This window comes from Gekko japonicus, unplaced genomic scaffold, assembly GCF_001447785.1.
Source record: "Gekko japonicus isolate JY-2015 unplaced genomic scaffold, Gekko_japonicus_V1.1 scaffold1306, whole genome shotgun sequence".
Classification (NCBI taxonomy): Eukaryota; Metazoa; Chordata; class Lepidosauria; order Squamata; family Gekkonidae; genus Gekko; species Gekko japonicus.
The window spans coordinates 268,897-287,326 of NW_015165278.1; the positions used below are offsets into that span (position 1 = coordinate 268,897).

Genomic DNA, 18,430 nt, shown 5'->3' on the forward strand with positions numbered 1-18,430 from the left:
AAGAACAGGCAGGCGAAGGGGATCCCAGCTCACAGGTAGCTGAGGATGTCCCGCTGCAGAAAGCTACACAAGCCTGCAAAATCGCGACTCTCAGGCTGACAGGAGCTCCCCAGCTGTTGAAGCCCAATGACCCAGAACCAGAGTGCGCCCCACCACCAATGCTCCCTCTAAGCTGTGGAGTCCTGTGAGCAAAAATTCTACTTTGTGAGCTACTGGCATTAAAGTTGTGAGCAAGCGATTTGGCTACTGCATAAATTAGTGTGCTCTGGAGCCATCCCTTCCTGAGCTGAGACAAAAATGTGTGAGCCGGAGGCTAAAAAACTGTGAGGTAGCTCACACTAACTCAGCTTAGAGGGAACACTGCCCATCACCCACCTGGCCCCCCTCATCTCAGAGCCACCAGAACCAGCGCTTTTTTTCTGGGGGAATGCTCCGGAACAGAGTTCCAGAACCTCTTCCACAAAATTCTTTTCAAAACGTTTAAAAGTTCATGAGTTTTCAGTATACAGATTGAAAACTTCATTTCCTGCTTGAGAGTTCTGGCACCTCTTTAAAAAAAGAAAAGAAAAGAAAAAGCCCTGTCTAGGAGGAGGAGGAAGAAGAAGAGGAGGAGGAGGAAGAGACTGGAATTATACCCCGCCATTCAGTCTCAGCATGGCTTACAATCTCCTTCTCCTTCCCCTCCCCACAACAGACACCCTGGGAGGTAGGTGGGGCTGAGAGAGCTCTCTTGAGAACTGCCCTTGAGAGCGACTCTGAAAGAACTTATGACTGACCCAAGGTCACACCAGTAGCTGCATGGGGAGGAGTGGGGAATCAAACCCGGTTCTCCCAGATTAGAGTCTGCGCTCCTAACCACTACACCAAACTGGCTCCTAACCACAACACCAAACATAGGCAAAGGAGGGTCTGGCATGAGATGGAGGAAAGGAGATGGCGTGCACAATTAGCAGCCCAGAGACACCTGGCTCTAGACAGCAAGGAGGAGAGCGTGCACACCTGCATAATACACCCCAGCAGCGAGTCAGGCATCTCTCCTGTAAAGGGTCAAGGTGAGACAGGCTATGGAAGCGACGTGTCTAATTACTCCTGACCTTGCTGCTGCTGACTCTGCCTCTGGACTGTGGTTCTGACTCTTGGACCATATCTGGACCTTGACTCTTGGGTTTGCCCTGAACCTGCTTCTGTCGCTGACCTAGGACTGGACTCCAGCCACGCTGCTCCAGATTGTGTCTACATCTCAGCTGACTTGCACCTTGATTGTGCGACGCCGCTCTGTGCTCCGCCAGATCCAGGACAGCCTGAAGGAGCCAGAAAAAATTCTTAAGCACAAGGATGAATCACTGGCAACCAAGATCTAGATCATTCATGACAAAGTATTCCCCATTACTATGTATAGGTGTGAAAGTTGGACAATGAAGAAAGCTGACAGGAAGAAAGTTGATTCATTTGTGTCACAGCTCAGGTGGGGTGTCACCTGGCGCTGCCACCACTCTGGATTTAGGATCCCTTGAGAAGGCCCAGAGCACCCTCCCAAGACCTTCAGACCTTCCTTTTGGCTGAATAATAGGCATTAGGACCAGGCAGAGTACAACAAGGAAAAGGTTTATTTTATAGGAGGTCAAACAACAAGGTGCAGAATAACAGTAAGTGGGTGAAAAGAAATCAAATGCCCTAATGCGTCTAAATATATACTGTCCCTAGCTCACTATTCCAAGTGGCACTAGACTACTCACCCTTCCCTCAGGATGAGGGTTTCTTCCCTGCAGCAGCCTTCCTTCTGGCTCTGCCCTCTGGGAAGAAGATCAGCTTTTCCTGCTGCTCCAGATCTTTTATTCCAAGCCCTCCTCTTTTCCTATTGGTCAGTTTTGGCTTCAAAACCTCTCAGGGGCTTCTGGGAGTTGTAGGCCCAGGCTCACCTACTGCTAGCCAGGCTCCCTGGGCCTAGTAGGCCTCTGATGGCACAGCCCAGATCATGACAATTTGAAATGTGGTGTTGGAGGAGAGACTTATGGATACTGTGTGGACTGCCAGCTGTGGTGTAGTGGTTAAAAGCAGCAGACTCTAATCTGGAGAACCGGGTTTGATTCCCCACTCCTCCACATGCAGCCAGCTTGGTGACTTTGGGTCAGTCACAGTTCTCTCAGAGCTGTTCTCTCAAGAGCAGTCCTTGAAAGAGCTCTCTCAGCCCTACCTACCTCACAGGGGTTCTGTTGTGGGGAGAGGAAGGAGACAGTAAGCCGCTCTGACACTCCGAGTGATGGACGGGGTACAAATCCAACTCTTCTTCTTCAAAAAGACACCTCATAGGTCAATTCTGTGCAGGAACTCACTTTTAATCAGTCTGATTCTAAGGAGGCGAAAATGTTACTCTGGCCACTCTCATCTGAATAGTAGTAGTAGTAGTAGTAGTAGTAGTAGTAGTTTCTAAAATAGAAAGGTGAGGACTGGTGGGGTAAAAGGCTGCCAACCTCTAAGTGGCACCTGGAGATCTTCTGTTATTACAATTGATCCCCAGATGACCAAGATCAGAAAATGGCTGCTTTGGAGGGTGGACTCTATGGCATTGTACCCTGATGAGGTCCCTCCCCTCCCCAAACCCCGCCCTCCCCAGGCTCCACCTCCAAAATCTCCAAATATTTCTAGGGTTGCCAGACCCCTGCTCTGGCCAGGGGATCCCCCGGTCTTTGGAGCTCCAATCCACCGCTGTCTGGCTGTCCAGCTGGGGAAGCCCCACCCCCGAAGAGGGATGTCGTTGAGGACAAAAAACCATAGAGTTTTTGCCCCCAAACTAGAGCATCACTCCTGACGTTGGCAGAGCGATGACATCACTTCTGGGCAACATCATCGTGGCACACACCCCAGAAGATCCCGATTGGCAGCCTGGAGGCCCCCCCCCCAATCGGCAGCCAGGTAGGACCTGGAAACCCTAGGTATTTCCCAGCCCAGATTTGGCAACCCTCGTGTGGTATAATAGTTACAGTGTAGCACTAAGACCTGAGCTGCCGTTCAGTCATGGAAGCCTGCCGGGTGACCTTGAGGCACATCACAACCTCTCCGCCTAACCCACCCTCACAAGTTTAAGTCCAGTGGCACCTTTACGACTGTTAGACTCCTGCAGCAATCGGTTCCCAACAGCTTTCATTCAAAGAAGTAAAGTTTATCGAGACTTTGATAGCATGCAGATATCTTAACGCTTTTTGTGTCAGAACTAAATAAAAGCACGCGTAGCAGGCAGATATACTTTATTCAAGGAGACTCCCTGATGGAGGGCCAGTCAGGAATCAGATAGCAGCCCGCCAAAGTAACGGGCTACTTTTCCCAAGAGAAAGACTACACCAGGCACTGAAGGTCATACATAGATAATAGAAACATAGGAGATGCAGCAGAAATGAAACTTAACATTCCAGAGTCACCCCCACTCCCGTGGCAGCCAGGGCTTGACCAGCCAGGGCTTAGCTGACTGAAAAGTACGCAGACGGAGAGTGATTTCAGCAAAGTTTATTCAATCAGGAACAAGACAACTTTGGCCGGCTCGCAGGCCGGCTTATATTCTCTGAGAAATTGCCACCCAAAACACACACCCCACTTCCCAATAGGTTATTTACAGTGGCTGAGAGTCCCATTGGCTCTCGGCCAGGAACCTAGCCCCCTGATTGGAGCGGGCTAGGATCTGCATAGTCCATTGTCTCTTGGAGCGAAGCTCGACGTTAGTCTCTGGACTTGTCTGGACTTGTCTGGACTTGTCAGGACTGTTTGTCTCTGGACTTGTCTGGACTTGATACATTACACTGACATTGACCAACAAAGTTTTATTATTCCTGGTATAAGCTTCTGTGTGCATGCACACTTCTTCTGTGCATGTGCAACAAAGCTTATACCAGGAATAATAAAACTTTGTCAGTCTTCATGGTGCCACTGGACTCAAACTTTGTTTTACTGCTTCAGACCAACACGACTCCCCACCTGAATCTACACTCACAAGGCGGTTGGAGTGAGGATTAAGCGGAGCAGGGGGAAACGATGTCAAAGGCCGGTTTGGGTCCCTGATTAGGGAGGAAAGCCAGATATAAAATCATAGCAGTTAACAATCATTTTTAAAAATTTAGATCTCCCTGTCAGAGGAAGTTGAGAACCCCCTGAGCCGTTTCTGAAACCATACTTCTTGTCAAGAGTTGCTCTCTGAAAAACAATAATTAAAAAAAAAAAAACTTGGCAAAGGAGACCTTCAGAGGAGAGACCATAATTTCTTGCCAGAGATGCTGCAACCTCTCATGCTCTGCAAACTGCTTGCGCTGTTTTCTCCTTGGTAAACTGGACGTCTTGTGCTTGAAGCACTCGAGGCCATTACATCAACCACTTTAGCCACTGCAAGAAGTCAGCCACCCACATAATCATAAGTAGGATGTTTAAACGAGGATCTGTGGAAATTACCAGACTGGCCATTAAAGATGAGAAATGTTCTTCAAAGGGAGTTCGTGAATGTAAACAAACAAACAAGAGGGGTGGAAATGCCTGCAGTTCACCTGCTGAAATTGCTTGCGTCGAGCGCTTGAAGCCACCTTATACCAGACTGGTCCATCAAGGTCAGTATTGTCTACTCTGATGGATAGTGGCTCTCCAGTATCTCAGGCAGAGACGCAGGAACATAGAGCTGGAAGGGATCTTAAGGGTCATCCAGTACAACCCCCCGCACAACGGATGGAATTCACAGCTACCCACCCCCCACTCCTCCAGTGACCCGCTGCTCTAGTCCCAGAGGAAGACAGAAAATCTCCAGGATCTCAGAAGCTAGGCAGGGCCAACCCCGGCAAGTACCTGGAAAGGGTGACCTCCAAGGAATATCAGAAGTAGGGTGCAGAGGGAGGCTAATCAAGCCACCTCTCTGAAAAGCCCCCAAGCCCCCTGTAGGGGTCACCAGAAGTCACCATGACTTCCAGGCAAGCACATAAAACACACACACATTAAAAAAAAAAAATAACCTCCAGGATCCCTGAGCCAATCTAGCCTGGTCTTTCATATCACTTTCTACCTGCTCCTTTAACTGGACATAGCAGGTATTGAACCTGGGACCTTCTACGTGCCAAACAGATGCTCTACCACTAAGTCATGGCCCCTCCATATCGAAGAAGAAGAAGAAGAGGATTGGGTTTATACCTCCGCCCTTCACTACCCAAAGGAGTCTCAGAGCGGTTTACAAACCCCTTTCCCTTCCCCTCCCCACAACAGACACCCTGTGAGGTAGGTGGGGCTGGGAGAGCTCTGACAGAAACGGCTCTTTTTCAAGGACAGCTCTTATCAGAGCTATGGCTTGCCCAAGGTCATCCAGCCAGGTACAAGTGGAGGAGTGGGGAATCAAACCCGGTTCTCCCAGATTAGAGCCCGCGCACTTAACCACTACACCAAGTTGGCTCTCTCTAATTGGGTTTGATTCCCCACTCCTCCACATGCAACTGCTGGTGTGACCTTGGGTGAGTCATAAGTTCTTTCAGAGCTGTGCTCTCAAGGGCAGTCCGCGAAAGAGCTCCCTCAGCCCCACCTACCTCACAGGGTGTCTGTTGTTGGGAGAGGAAGGGGAAGGAGTTTGTAAGCCGCTCTGAGACTCCTTCGGGTGCTGAAGTGTGGGATATAAAGGCAATCTCTTCTTCTTCTTCTCTACACCTCACTGGCTCTCCTCTGCTGTAGCTGGAAAGAGGTAGGGATATTTAGCAACACAGTGATGTTACACCAGAATTTTTTGTTTTCTAGACCCTACAGGGAAGAGAAGTGAGGAAGTCTTGGGGGTTATTCTTTTTGGCAATAGCTGCTGAATCTTTGCAAGGTTCAAGGTTCAAATTACATGTGCCATGGGAGGGTCTCCTGGTGGTTTTTAAAAAAACATGAAAAAGACACTGGGCTGGATGATCCACACTAAATTTTCTGCTAACAGAAGGGGAGAGGAGAATGTTGTAAGCCAACTGGAGTCCCCATTGGGGAGAAAAGTGGGGTACAAATCAAGTAAATACATAAATAAATGACCCCAATGGTAGGAAGGGACCGTCAGTCGTTGTGCAAAGAACATTTCTGCCAACAGATGGCGCTGTAGGATTTTGTCAGGGCTAACTTTTAAACATTTTATGTTTAAACATTTTTTCCTGTGAATAAAAAACAGATCCCGGCAATGGATATATTAAGGTGAAATGGGTTAGGTTTTAACATGTTTGTGAATAAAAAAAAGCAAGCATCTAGGAAACACAAGATGATACAGGCTATTTACCCAGGGTCCCTCTAAACTGTGGAGTCCTGTGAGCAGAAATTCTACTCTGTGAGCAACTGGCATTGAAGTTGTGAGCGAGCAATTTGCCTGCTGCATAAATTAGTTTGCTCTGGAGCCATCCTTCCTGGGCTGAGAAATGTGAGCTTGAGGCTAAAAAACTGAGCTGGCTCACACTGACTCAGCTTAGAGGGAACCAGGATGAAAAGGCCTGAGCTGTGATATTCTCATAGGCTTGCCAACTTCCAGGTGGTAGCTGGAGATCTCCTGCTATTACAACTGATCTCCAGGTGGCAGTGAGAAAACAACCACTTTGGAAGGCAGGCTTTTTGGCACTATGCCCCGTTGAAGCCCCTCCCCAAACCCCGCCCTCCTCAGGCTCCACCCCCCAAACCTCCAGGTATTTCCCAAGCTGGAGCTGGCAACCCTATATTCTTAGCACCTAGGGATGCCATGCCAGCCTTCAGATGGGACCTGGAGATCCCTTGGAATTACAGCTCATCTCCAGCCTACAGAGATCAGTCCCCCTGGAGAGAATGGCTGCTTTGCAGGCTGGACTCTGTAGCATTGTACCTAACTAAGGTTCCTGATCTCCTCAGGCTCCATCCCCATATCTCCAGGAGTCTCCCAACCCGGATCTGGCAACCCTAGCCCCCCATCTCCCACTGCTGGCCGGGGGGGACCTGGCAACCCTAGGCCACCTCCAACAGCACAGGCAAGGGACTCAGGCACCTTAGGTAGCAATGGTCTGACCCTCCTTCTGTCTGCCCCTATTGCAGAAGATAGGCTGTAGCATTGGGAACATAAGAACATAAGAGAAGCCGATGTTGGATCAGGCCAAAGGCCCATCCAGTCCAACACTCTGTATCATACAGTGGCCAAAAATACCAGGTGCCATCAGGAGGTCCAGCAGTGTGGCCAGGACATTAGAAGCCCTCCCACTGTTGACTCCCCCCCCCCAAGCACCAAGAAGACAGAGCATCACTTGCCCCAGAGCCCCTATCTATACCTTGTGGCTAATAGCCACTGATGGACCTCTGCTCCATATGCTTATCTAATCCCCCTTTGAAGCCGTCCATGCTTGTAGCCGCCACCACTTCCTGTGGCAGTGAATTCCATGTGTTAATCACTCTTTGGGTGAAGAAGTACTTCCTCTTATCCGTTCTAACCCGACCGCTCAGCAATTTCATGGAGTGCCCACGAGTTCTTGTACTGTGAGAAAGGAAGAAAAGTACCTCTTTCTCTACCTGCTCTTTCCCATGCATAATCTTATAAACCTCGATCATGTCACCCCTCAGTCGTCTTTTCTCCAAGCTAAAGAGCCCTAAGCGCTTTAACCTTTCCTCATAGGGAAAGTGTTCCAACCCTTTTATCATTCGAGTTGCCCTTTTCTGCACTTTTTCCAAAGCTATAATATCCTTTTTAAGGTGTGGTGCCCAGAACTGCACACAGTATTCCAAATGAGGTCTCACCATTGATTTATATAGGGGCATTATTATATTGGCTGATCTGTTTTCAATACCCTTCCTAATAATCCCCAGCATAGCATTGGCCTTCTTTATTGCAGTCACACACTGTCTCGACACTTTCAGTGAGTTATCCACTACAACTCCAAGATCTCTCTCTTGATCAGTCTCTGCCAGTTCAGACCCCATCAATGTGTATTTATATTTAGGATTTTTGGCTCCAATGTGCATCACCTTGCACTTGGCCACATTGAACCCCATTTGCCATGTTGACGCCCACTCGCCCATCCTTGACAGATCCCCTTGGAGTGCCTCACAATCCTCACTGGTTTTCACCACCCTGAACAACTTTGTATCATCCGCAAATTTAGCCACTTCACTGCTTACTCCCATCTCCAAATCATTAATGAACAAGTTAAAAAGCAGTGGACCAAGTACTGATCCCTGCGGTACCCCACTGCTTACCACCCTCCACTGAGAAAATTGCCCACCTACACTCACTCTCTGTTTTCTATGAACTAGCCAGTTTTTGATCCATAAAAGGACTTGTCCTTCTATCCCATGATTTTTGAGCTTACTTAGGAGCCTTTGATGAGGAACTTTATCAAAAGCTTTCTGGAAGTCAAGGTAAATAATATCTATTGGATCCCCCTTGTCCACATGTTTGTTCACCCCCTCAAAGAACACTAACAGGTTAGTGAGACAAGATCTTCCCTTACAGAAACCGTGCTGAGTCTGCCTCAATAGGTTTTGTTCATCTATGTGCCTACTAATTCTTTCCTTAATAATGGTTTCCACCAATTTACCCGGTATCGACGTCAGACTGACTGGCCTGTAATTTCCCGGATCTCCTCTGGAACCCTTTTTAAAGATGGGAGTGACATTAGCTACCTTCCAATCCTCAGGAATGGAGGCAGATTTTAAGGAAAGATTACATATCTTTGTCAGGAGATCTACAAGTTCACATTTGAGTTCTTTCAGAACTCTCGGATGTATGCCATCTGGGCCTGGTGATTTTTCAGTTTTTAAGTTGTCTATCAGTTTTAGGACCTCCTCTCTCATCACCTCAATCTGACTCAGGTCTTCCAACACCCCTCCTGAAATCAGTGGTTCTGGAGTGGGCAAGCACTTCTCATCTTCCACAGTGAAGACGGAGGCAAAAAATGCATTTAGCTTCTCAGCCATTTCCCTATCATCCTTCAATACTCCTTTTACCCCTTGGTCGTCCAAGGGCCCCACTGCCTCCCTGGCTGGTTTCCTGTTTCTAATGTATTTGAAGAAAGTTTTATTGTTGGTTTTTACGTTTTTTGCTATATGCTCCTCATATTCCCTTTTTGCCTGCCTGACCTCAGACTTGCATTTTATTTGCCATAGCCTGTGTTCCGTTTTATCAGCCTCACTGTGACTAGCTTTCCACTGCTTAAAGGAATTCTTTTTACTTTTTACAGCCTCCATTACTCTGTTTGTTAACCATGCAGGCTTTTTCCTATACCTGTTTGTGCCTTTCCTAACCTGCGGAATATATATTTTTTGAGCTTCTAGGATCGTAGTTTTAAATAGATCCCAAGCTTCCCCAATTGTTTTGACCCTTTCTACTTTTCCTTTCAGTTTCCTCCCCACGTGTCCCCTCATATCAGAGAAATTACCCCTTATTGGCTTTCATCCGGCGGTTTGCTTTAAAGTTTTCTGTTAGCCGCCTAGTAGAAAGCTGAAAGGGATAAAAATATTGTAGCTGCAATAAGATAAATAGTGTTCGCATTTTCAGAAGAGTTTTGTGTTGCTTATACATATTCCTTTCCCCCTTTTAAAAAAAGCATTCACCAGTTTCTGAAGCCCTGTGTTCGCTTCCAGGCTCCACACAGTGAATGTTTTCTCTTGTTTTTATTTCCCATTTACTTCCCAGGTGTGTGTGATACATCATGTCTACCAGCAAATGCTCCAGATGCATTGGGATTTCCTTGTTCTCGCTCTCTATCTGTGCGATTGTCTCTAATCTTCTCCTCTACTTCCCTAATGGGCAAGTGCTAGACGCCGACAGGATCACTGACTTGGTCTGGTTTTTCCATGGCATTCTGGGAGCTGGAATACTGGTAAGCTGATCGGTGTATGTTAATGGTCCCCAACAGGGCATCTGTGAGCACTAAGGCACCCACTAATGTATTCCCTGGTGCCCACTTGCTCCCCCCCCCCAAAGAAAAGTCCTTTTCCTAAAGTAAAGGGCCAATCCTGTATTTCCTCTATCCCATTGGAGCAGGATATGCTTCAGAGCACCCAAGAGGCATCACCTTTGGGTCTACAGGAAGCGCCCATTCCTACATAGCTGCCTCCATCATAAGAGGGCGCTTGGCTTAGAATCGCCAAAAGTTTGTGATTGGCCCCCCCAGCATCCATTTTGTGATTGATCCAAGCTTGGGTGGCAGCCATTTTGTGGTGGTGGCAGCTACCCTTTCTCCAAAAGTGCCCTCTGGCTCAGCAAGCTGGGAATCTTTGCTGCAAGTGTTTTGGTATTTTTGTGGAATTGTTTCAAGAACACCTTTCAAATAGTATTGTCATAACTCCATAGCACCTGGTACCAAAACAGAACTTTATTAGGAAGATAAGCAAGTTCTGATCTGGGCCCTGCTAGGCCATAACCAGCCTCAGCCATAGGTTGCCATTTCCCCAATGGGGGCAGGGGTTTGCCTGCTTTCGGCCCCCCCGATCTGCCGGCCTCGATCTGGCTGACGGGGGAACCCTGCCCCCAAAATGCCCTTTCGCACCAATGTGCTTGGTGCAATGACGTCACCTGGAGGTGACAATAGAGTGTCCCCCCCCCCAACATGCCCTGCGTGATGTCGCTGGGATTGTTATATCCCAAAAATGTATCTGGAGGGATTGCTAATGCGAGGGGTCCCTCAGAACAAGACATTCATCAGGGATAGAACAGTGTAGTTTGGAAACACTGTATAGAGTTCCCAGGAGTGGACAAAAGAGACTGGAGGTTCTCTTCTGGATGTAAAGTACAATTTGGGTTGGATTCCTCCAGTGGTCGAAGAATTAATGGACTCCTAATTTAAACTAATCAAAATGGAAACAATACTGCTTGGTGAGCCACCTGGGTCTGGGGTTTGGAAAAGGAGTAGAAGCCAGGAGTTTTTACTATAAAGGAAATGTGGGGAGGAAAGATGAGGTGAGATTGATAGGATTAGGGTTCGAGGCTGAAAAGAAGCCGTTCTGGGGCAAGGCAAGTCCATTGTCCAGAGTATGCAGATGTCAGCAGGGTGGAGAGGGGGTTGCAGTTGTCAGACCAAGATAGTGGGGAATTTCACATTACCCCTTTTAAGCCATTATTGTACTGTCAGGTCGCTGCCTAGGCATGATTATAGGCCTGCTAGTTCTGGCGTCCATCTTTGTGTCCACTTATGTCAAGATGCCTGGTACATGGATTCCTGGGGTACCCCGATGGTTGAAAAGACCAGAGGTCATTTCGGGGGGGATCGCAGGGGATCGCAGTTCCCCCGGATGAGGTACGGGGGGTGGGGCACATGACGAAGCCCCGCCCCCTGCTTCCGGCCGCCCCGCTTCCGGCCCTCATTCAGCCAGGAGGAGGCAGGAGAAGAGGGAGGGTAAGTTGCTTCCTCCCTGCCTCTCCCCACCCCTGCCTGCCTGGGGCCAGGGAGGGCCTTCGCGGGGCTTCCTTGCACTCCCACCGGCCTTGCAGGTCCACCGCCGGGCCCCTGATGTCAGGGGGTGTGGCATATGCTAATGAGTTATGCTAATGAGTCCCCCTAGCTCTTTTTCTACGAAACGACCCCTGGAAAAGACCCCTCCTGAGAGACAGGGGGTCTGCATGGTCACATCCCCATCCCCCACTGGTTGCCTGGAGGGACCTGGCAACCCGAAGTATTTGCCTCTAAACATGGAGGTTTTGATGCACCCAGCCTTCAAGTATTTGTGTAACACCCCTTTAAAGCCACCTAGACCGTTACCTCATTGAAGCAAATTCCATACATTTATTTATTTGTTTGCTTCATTTATACCCTTGGGGTAGGGTTGCCAAGTCGAAAATCCATACCGGCGGGGGAGCGTTGCTGGACTCCGGGAGCTCTCCTCTGATGCGCACGCGCCGCCAGTACGTCCCGGAAGTGACGCGCGACGTCGATCACATTGGGGGCGTGGCCCCGATCGCCGGAGGGAAAACCATAGAGTTTTCCCTCCGACTATTGGGGCCGCGCCCCCAACGTGATCGACGTGGTTGCATCACCTCTTGTGACGCAGCCATGCTGCGCTTCGGGGGGCGGAGTTCCCACCAGGGCCCGATTCCATGGCGGCGAAAATCGGGCCTCCAAAGCGGGGGTTTACCTGCCCCCACTTGGCAGCCCTACCTTGGGGACCCAAAGTGGCTTACCTCAGTCTCCTCTTCTCCATTTCATCCTCACAACAGATCTACAACTACATTTTCAGATTGTGTGTGTTTAGATTTTGCAAGTTGCCTTGGGCATCGTGGAAAGGCAGGATATAAAGATTTCAAATAAAATGATTAAATAACACAACCCTGCAAGGTAGGTTAGGCTGAGAGTGTGTGACTGGCCCAAGGTCACCCAGCAAGCTTCTACGGCAGAGCAGCGATTTGAACTGAGCCCCCGGTCCCAGTTTGACACCACAACTGCAGTACAACCATGCCAAACAAATTGCATGTGATCTGAAGGACTTCATTTTATCTGTTATGAATCCACTGCTGATCGATTTAGTTGCGTAACCAAGGGCTCTTGTGTTATGGGACTTTGAGGAAACCTTCTCTCTTTTCATTTCCCCCACCAGAGGCATAATTTAATAAACTCTTATAAGTTCCCCTTGGCCACGGACAGAATGACTACTAATCCTGTTTACATCTGAGATATGGCTGAATTTGTTTTGTTTTATACCGAATCAGACCATTGGCCCATCAAGGTCAGTGTTTTCTAGTCAGACTGGCAGCGGCTCTCCAGTCAGACTGGCAGCTGTTCTCCGGGGGTTCAGGAGAATATATTGATATATTGGATGTTGAACCTGGGACCAGTGGGGAGAGGCTGTGACTCAGTGGAAGAACATCTGTTTGGCAAGCTGAAGGTCCCAGGTTAAATCCCCGGCATCTCCAGTTAAACAGGACCAGGCAGTAGGTGATGTGAAAGACCTCTGCCTGAGTCCCTGGAGACACGCTGCCAGTCTGACTAAACATCACTGACCTTTGCAGGCCAATGGTCTGATTCAGTATAAGGCAGTTTCATGTGCCCATGTTTGTATTCGTTTGTTCATTTTTGTTTGTTTGTTTGTTCGACTTTTTAATAACTCATATTTTACAGGCCTTTTTAGGGGTCAAAAAGCTAACAAACTTGGAAGTCTACAGAGAAAACATGTCATCATTATAAATGTCACTTTGGGGGAAAAAATATCTCCCATGTAGACAGTCTCAAAGCAAAAGATGTAAACAAAAGAAACGTGCCTTTATGGTCTCATTCAGAACAGGGCGTTTTGTGAAAAGTCCTCAGCGAAAACAGCCTAAGGTCAGGGTGACATGCGTCATGCTTGTACACAAAGAACAGTGAGGGCGGAGGAGCACCCATTGATCTTCTAAACTGGGGACTTGTGGTACTCTCTCCGACTAGTTATTGACCTACAAAACAGTGCCGTGATGAAAGCATGTCCTTTTCCTCTGAAATGATGAGCATTTGCACCAGCAGTGTGCTGTGGGTTGTCTCTTCACTGCCTACCTCACAATTTGTACTTGAATGCTGCTAAGGTTGGCTGTAGATATATGTGAGCCCTCAGTCCATAGTTCTCCTCCATCACAGCCTCCCGTATTCTGTAGTCCCCTCCTCTTCCCCCCCCCACCGCCATATTCATCTCCCTGTCCCCATCATGGCTCTAGCAGAGGGAGTGGAGTGTGACTCCTTTTGAACCCTTTCTAGCTCTGTCAGGACCTAAAAGGAGCGCTCCGCTCCTCGCAGAAACCTTCCTGTGGCAAAATGCAAGACACCAGGGGCTTCTGAGGCAATCTCCCGTTTTCCAGACGGAATATAATGGAGGAAGCAGACAGCAAGAGAACAATACTCGGCTATCTCTAGAGTTGCCCGTTCTCCCACTGGCAACCCCTGCTGCCTGCCACCCCTCTGTTGGCCAATGACAGATAAAGAAACAAACAAACAAAAAATCACCATCAGCCTGCCAGTGTTATGTCACTTCCAGGGAAAAACCAGAAGTCATGTCATGTCTCTCTAGGAATTGCTGGAAACTCTGTGGTTATACTGCCACTCCAAGTGGTGGTGAGCAAGGGGAGCTGGGAGTGAGGGTTTTTAACCAGAAGTGAGTACTGGTCATGATCCGGTGCTGTAAGCACTATCCCATACTAGCTCTCCAGGTATTTACTCGCAAAGGTTCACAGTAGAGGTTCTCAGTGGCAGAAGGGAATTCAAGATCAAGGCTTTTGCCCCTTCCTTAATGTAAATTTCCAGAGGCTCCTCCTCCTGAGCTGCTCTTTGAAGTCCCTCTCCTCCCCAAATGCTGCTCTCGATGTCTACATGAACGATAGCCCTTTTTCTATGAAACGACCCCTGACGATAGCCCAAAAAGCACCTAAAATGTTTACTCAGTATGCATGAGCACTCTAGCCGATGACTCAATTTTTTTTTTGCCAGCCAGAAGTAGGTGCTCTTAGCAGGAGACTCCAGGGAGCCAGTTTTGTGTAGTAGTTAGGAGCACGGACTCTAATCTGGGAGAACCAGGTTTGACTCCCCACTCCTCCACATGCAGCTGCTGGTGTGACCTTGGGTCAGTCACAAGTTCTCTCAGAGCTCTCTCAGCCCCACCTGCTTCACAGGGTGTCTGTTGTGGGGAGAGGAAGGGAAAGGAGATTGTAAGCCGCTCTGAGTCTCCTTCGGATAGTGAAGGGTGCGGTATAAATCCAATCGCTTCTCTTTTCTTCTTCTCTAAGCTGTGAATTGAGTAGACACTGGAAACTTGTACACATAATGAAATGAAAAGTAAAACAGATATTTTACTTTGCTTTACTACAATCCAGTTTGAATTTGTTTTTCTTTTGGAAAGGTGGAGTAGAAGTTACTTGAGGCTATAGCTGATAATTTTATGTCAACAGCATGACTCAAAGGTCTATCATTTGGGAACAGGGATGTCCAGTCTCCCAGCAGTCTCTTTTATTGTCCACCAGCACCTTGGATGCCAGTGGGAGAAACTGGTAGGGAGAAATGTGTGCTTGTGGTGTGCTGGTGTGCTTACTTCACTTCCAGTTAAGTGACACAGGGATACTCTAGCATTTCATTAAAAATTCTATGGTAACCATAGAGTTTTTGCAAAATAGTAATTTTTCCCTATGACACTTCTGACATATGTATGTCGGCACACCAGGTCCTACCCCCAGCTCCTTCTGGGAGTTGCCGGCTGCAGCCTGGCTTTCTTAGTTTTGGGAATGCATAGAAATCCTGCTAGGGCTTATTTTTGGGGTAGGTCTTATTTTCGGGGAAACAGGGTATTTTGGTGATGAATTTTTGGTGGCTAATTTTAATCAGAGAAAAACTGTGTAGCTGAAAATCAAGAGTGCATTTCCCCCCTCAAAAGACTCTTTCAGGGCTAGGGTGACCCTGCAAGAAGGGATAAATAAGAAAATATTAAAATGGTCTTTAGTTCTAATGATGAATACTATTTTTTAAAAAAATAAATAAATTTGAGGTAATTGGGTTCTTTTTGGTAATATGTGGACTTTTTGAAAAATGTCCATCAATCACTTCAAGATTTAAAACAGACAGTTAATGAACAAAACCTTCCTCAAATGTGAACGATGAAGATGCTCAGTGGAAGCATATAAAATGCCGTTAGGAACAGACAGACAAGGTTTTGTTTTTTGTTTTTTTAAATTACATTCAGTATTGCAGTACTGTGTTTAAAAAAAATAAAGGGAAAAGTGGCTCAGTTCGTCAGTCTTAGAACGATTCTGCATCTAGCGTTTGCTCTACATTTTCTCAAATAGGAGGGAAAAGTGCAGCTCAAAACCACATTCAAATAGCTCGGGGCAATGCCGTACTGATTGCAAAGTCACCCCTGAATAGCCATAAAACAGCCATAAATCTATGCAGAAGGTACCATAAAACCCGATGATCAAAGGAAGTAACAACAACATGCAATGCAGAGGGGAATTTCTGTTCCAACGTGGGTGGAGGGAAAAGCCAGTGCAGAATCAGCCTTAATTAGCGCTTCTAATTCCTGGCTCAGTCAGGAAGCTGAATCACAGGTCACTGTCCTGACTGCACTGGGTGAACTGCAAGAAGATCTCTTATCCATTACCCCGGCTTTCTGGCAGAGTTCCATTTTAACCGCAACTGGCAGAGAGTATCACCAGCACTACAAAACAAGAAATAAATAAAAAACAAGGCATGTCCTTTCCGGCTGGCAAATGCCCTTGGAACGAGGATAGACAAGAAAGCAAATGGAGTTGTGTGTTTTTTTGTTAAACACTTTTATTGTGCTCTAGGCTAATTTGCTGCTCACCATATTGATGTATCTGAAGAAGTGTGCATGCACACAAAAGCTTATACCTAGAACCAAACTGTTGGTCTTAAAGGTGTTAAAGGTGCCACTGGATTCAAACCTTGTCCTAATATCGCCCAGAGCAAAGCAAATGGATATTGTGTAGGAGGGATTCCAGGAAGGCTTTCATATGTAGCAAGTGCCAGTTTGGTTGGAACTTGGCTGACTTTGGATGGTCTCACCCCAAGCTGGGCTGAATGACTATTTGGTTTCTGGTGGGTCACAGAGCAGCCGGTTAGGATTCTTGCGAAAGACCCTGGATTAGGAGGAACCTGAGCCTGATCCAGTTAACATGATCGTTCCCATGTTCTTAAGTAAGAGTGCATTACACAGAATTGTTTACTGCTTTAAGTTGCAATTATGGAGCAACCTTGAGCATGTCCCCTTACATTGTAAATTCGAAACACAGGGGTGGACTGTTGAGATTCTATACAGGGCCGGCTCGTTCACTAGGCGAACTAGGCGTTCGCCTAGAGCGCACCAGCCCTTAGGGGCACCAAACTGAACCCGCCCCCACCAAAAGCCCCCCCCATCTAAAGACCTGCATTTCCATGGGTGGGGGCATTTTCACGGGCTGCCGGCACCTCTTATATATAGTAGGGTATGTGAGGCTGAACCCAGCCCTCCCCTGTTCTAAACCAGAGAGGAGAAGTGGAAGCGTGGGTGAATCGTCCTTCCTTTTCCCAGGCTGCTCTGGATCACCTCCTCTGTCCCATCCGACAAGATACAGTGCCTGCAGAGGGGAAATACACAAGTACACTTTCAGATGTGCCCTGACCTGGATAAGCCCAAGCAAGCCCGATCTCGTCAGATCTCAGAAGCTAAGCAGGGCCAAATCTATCTAGTACTTGGGTGGGAGACCTCCAAGGAATACCAGGGCTGAGATGCAGAGGCAGGCAAATTTCAAGCCACCTCTGAACGTCCCTTGCCTTCAAGCCCCACTAGGGGTCGCCAGAAGTCTACTTAACTTTTTTTAAACTTTAAAAATGTTTATTGATAAGAGAGGAAGAAGAGGAGGAGGAGGAGGAGATTGGATTTATACCCCACCCTTCACTACCCAAAGGTGTCTCAGAAAGGCTTACAAACTCCTTTCCCCTCCCCACAACAGACACCCTGGGAGGTAGGTGGGGCTGAGAGAGCTCTTGACAGAAACTGCTCTTTTTCAAGAAGAGCTCTTATCAGAACTACAGCTTTCCCAAGGTCATCCAGCCAGGTGCGAGTGGAGGAGTGGGGAATCAAACCCGGTTCTTCCAGATTAGAGGAGAGGAGAGAGGAGAGATTGGATTTATACCCCGTCCTTCCCTACCCAAAGGAGTCTCAGAGCGGCTTACAAACTCCTTTCCCTCCCCCTCCCCACAACAGACACCCTGTTGCTAGCTCTAGGTTGGGAAATACCGGGGCATTTTGGGGGTGGATCCTGAGGCAGGCAGGGTTTGGGGAAGGGAGGGACATCACCGTGGGGTATAATGTCATAGAGTCCGCCTTCCAAGGCAGCCATTTTCTCCAGGTGAACTGATCTTTGTCTCCTGGAGGTCAGTGGTTATCCCAGGAAATCTCCAGCCACTACCTGGAGGTGGGCAACCCACCCTGGACTCTATCTTGGCTCAGACAGAACCTGACAATTTACCAGCAAGCTGAACTTCCAGTCTCCATTTCCCCCCTGTGAACAGGGATGCCAGCCTTCAGGTGGCGGCTGGAGATTTCCTGGGCTTACGACTGATCTCCAGGTGACAGAGATCAGTGCCCCTGGAGAAAATGGTCACTTTGGAAGGAGAACTGTATGGCATTACACCCCACTGAAGTCCCTCTCCTCCTCAAACCCCGCCCTCCTCAGGCTCCACCCCCCAAATCTCCAGGTATTTCCCAACCTGGAGCTGTTATGAATCAGGCAGGCGATGTGGATTCTTTTCTTTTTTTTTTTAACACAGTAGATATACCTTATTGATTTATCCTTTCCCCAGAAAGTATTTAAAAGCAGTTACAAAACTGTCCTGGGAATAGGACTCAGTAGGAGTGTTAACAATGTTACAGGCGCTAGACAATAGGTGCCTGTCTTCTTCTTCTTCTTCTTCTTCTTCTTCTTCTTCTTCTTCTTCTTCTTCTTCTTCTTCTTCTTCTTCTTCTTCTTCTTCTTCTTCTTCTTCTTCTTCTTCTT

At 47.8% G+C, this 18,430-nt stretch overlaps 1 protein-coding gene across 1 annotated transcript in view; it reads left to right on the top strand.

Annotated features, from left to right (window-relative positions):
* The first annotated feature begins 9,638 nt into the window (after positions 1 to 9,638).
* LOC107109620 (transmembrane 4 L6 family member 1-like) overlaps positions 9,639 to 18,430 on the top strand; it is a 14,215-nt gene continuing 5,423 nt past the window's right edge. Inside the window, exon 1 of the mRNA XM_015410284.1 lies at positions 9,639 to 9,809. Coding sequence (XP_015265770.1) covers positions 9,639 to 9,809 — 171 coding nt within the window. The remainder of the gene's footprint in view (positions 9,810 to 18,430) is intronic.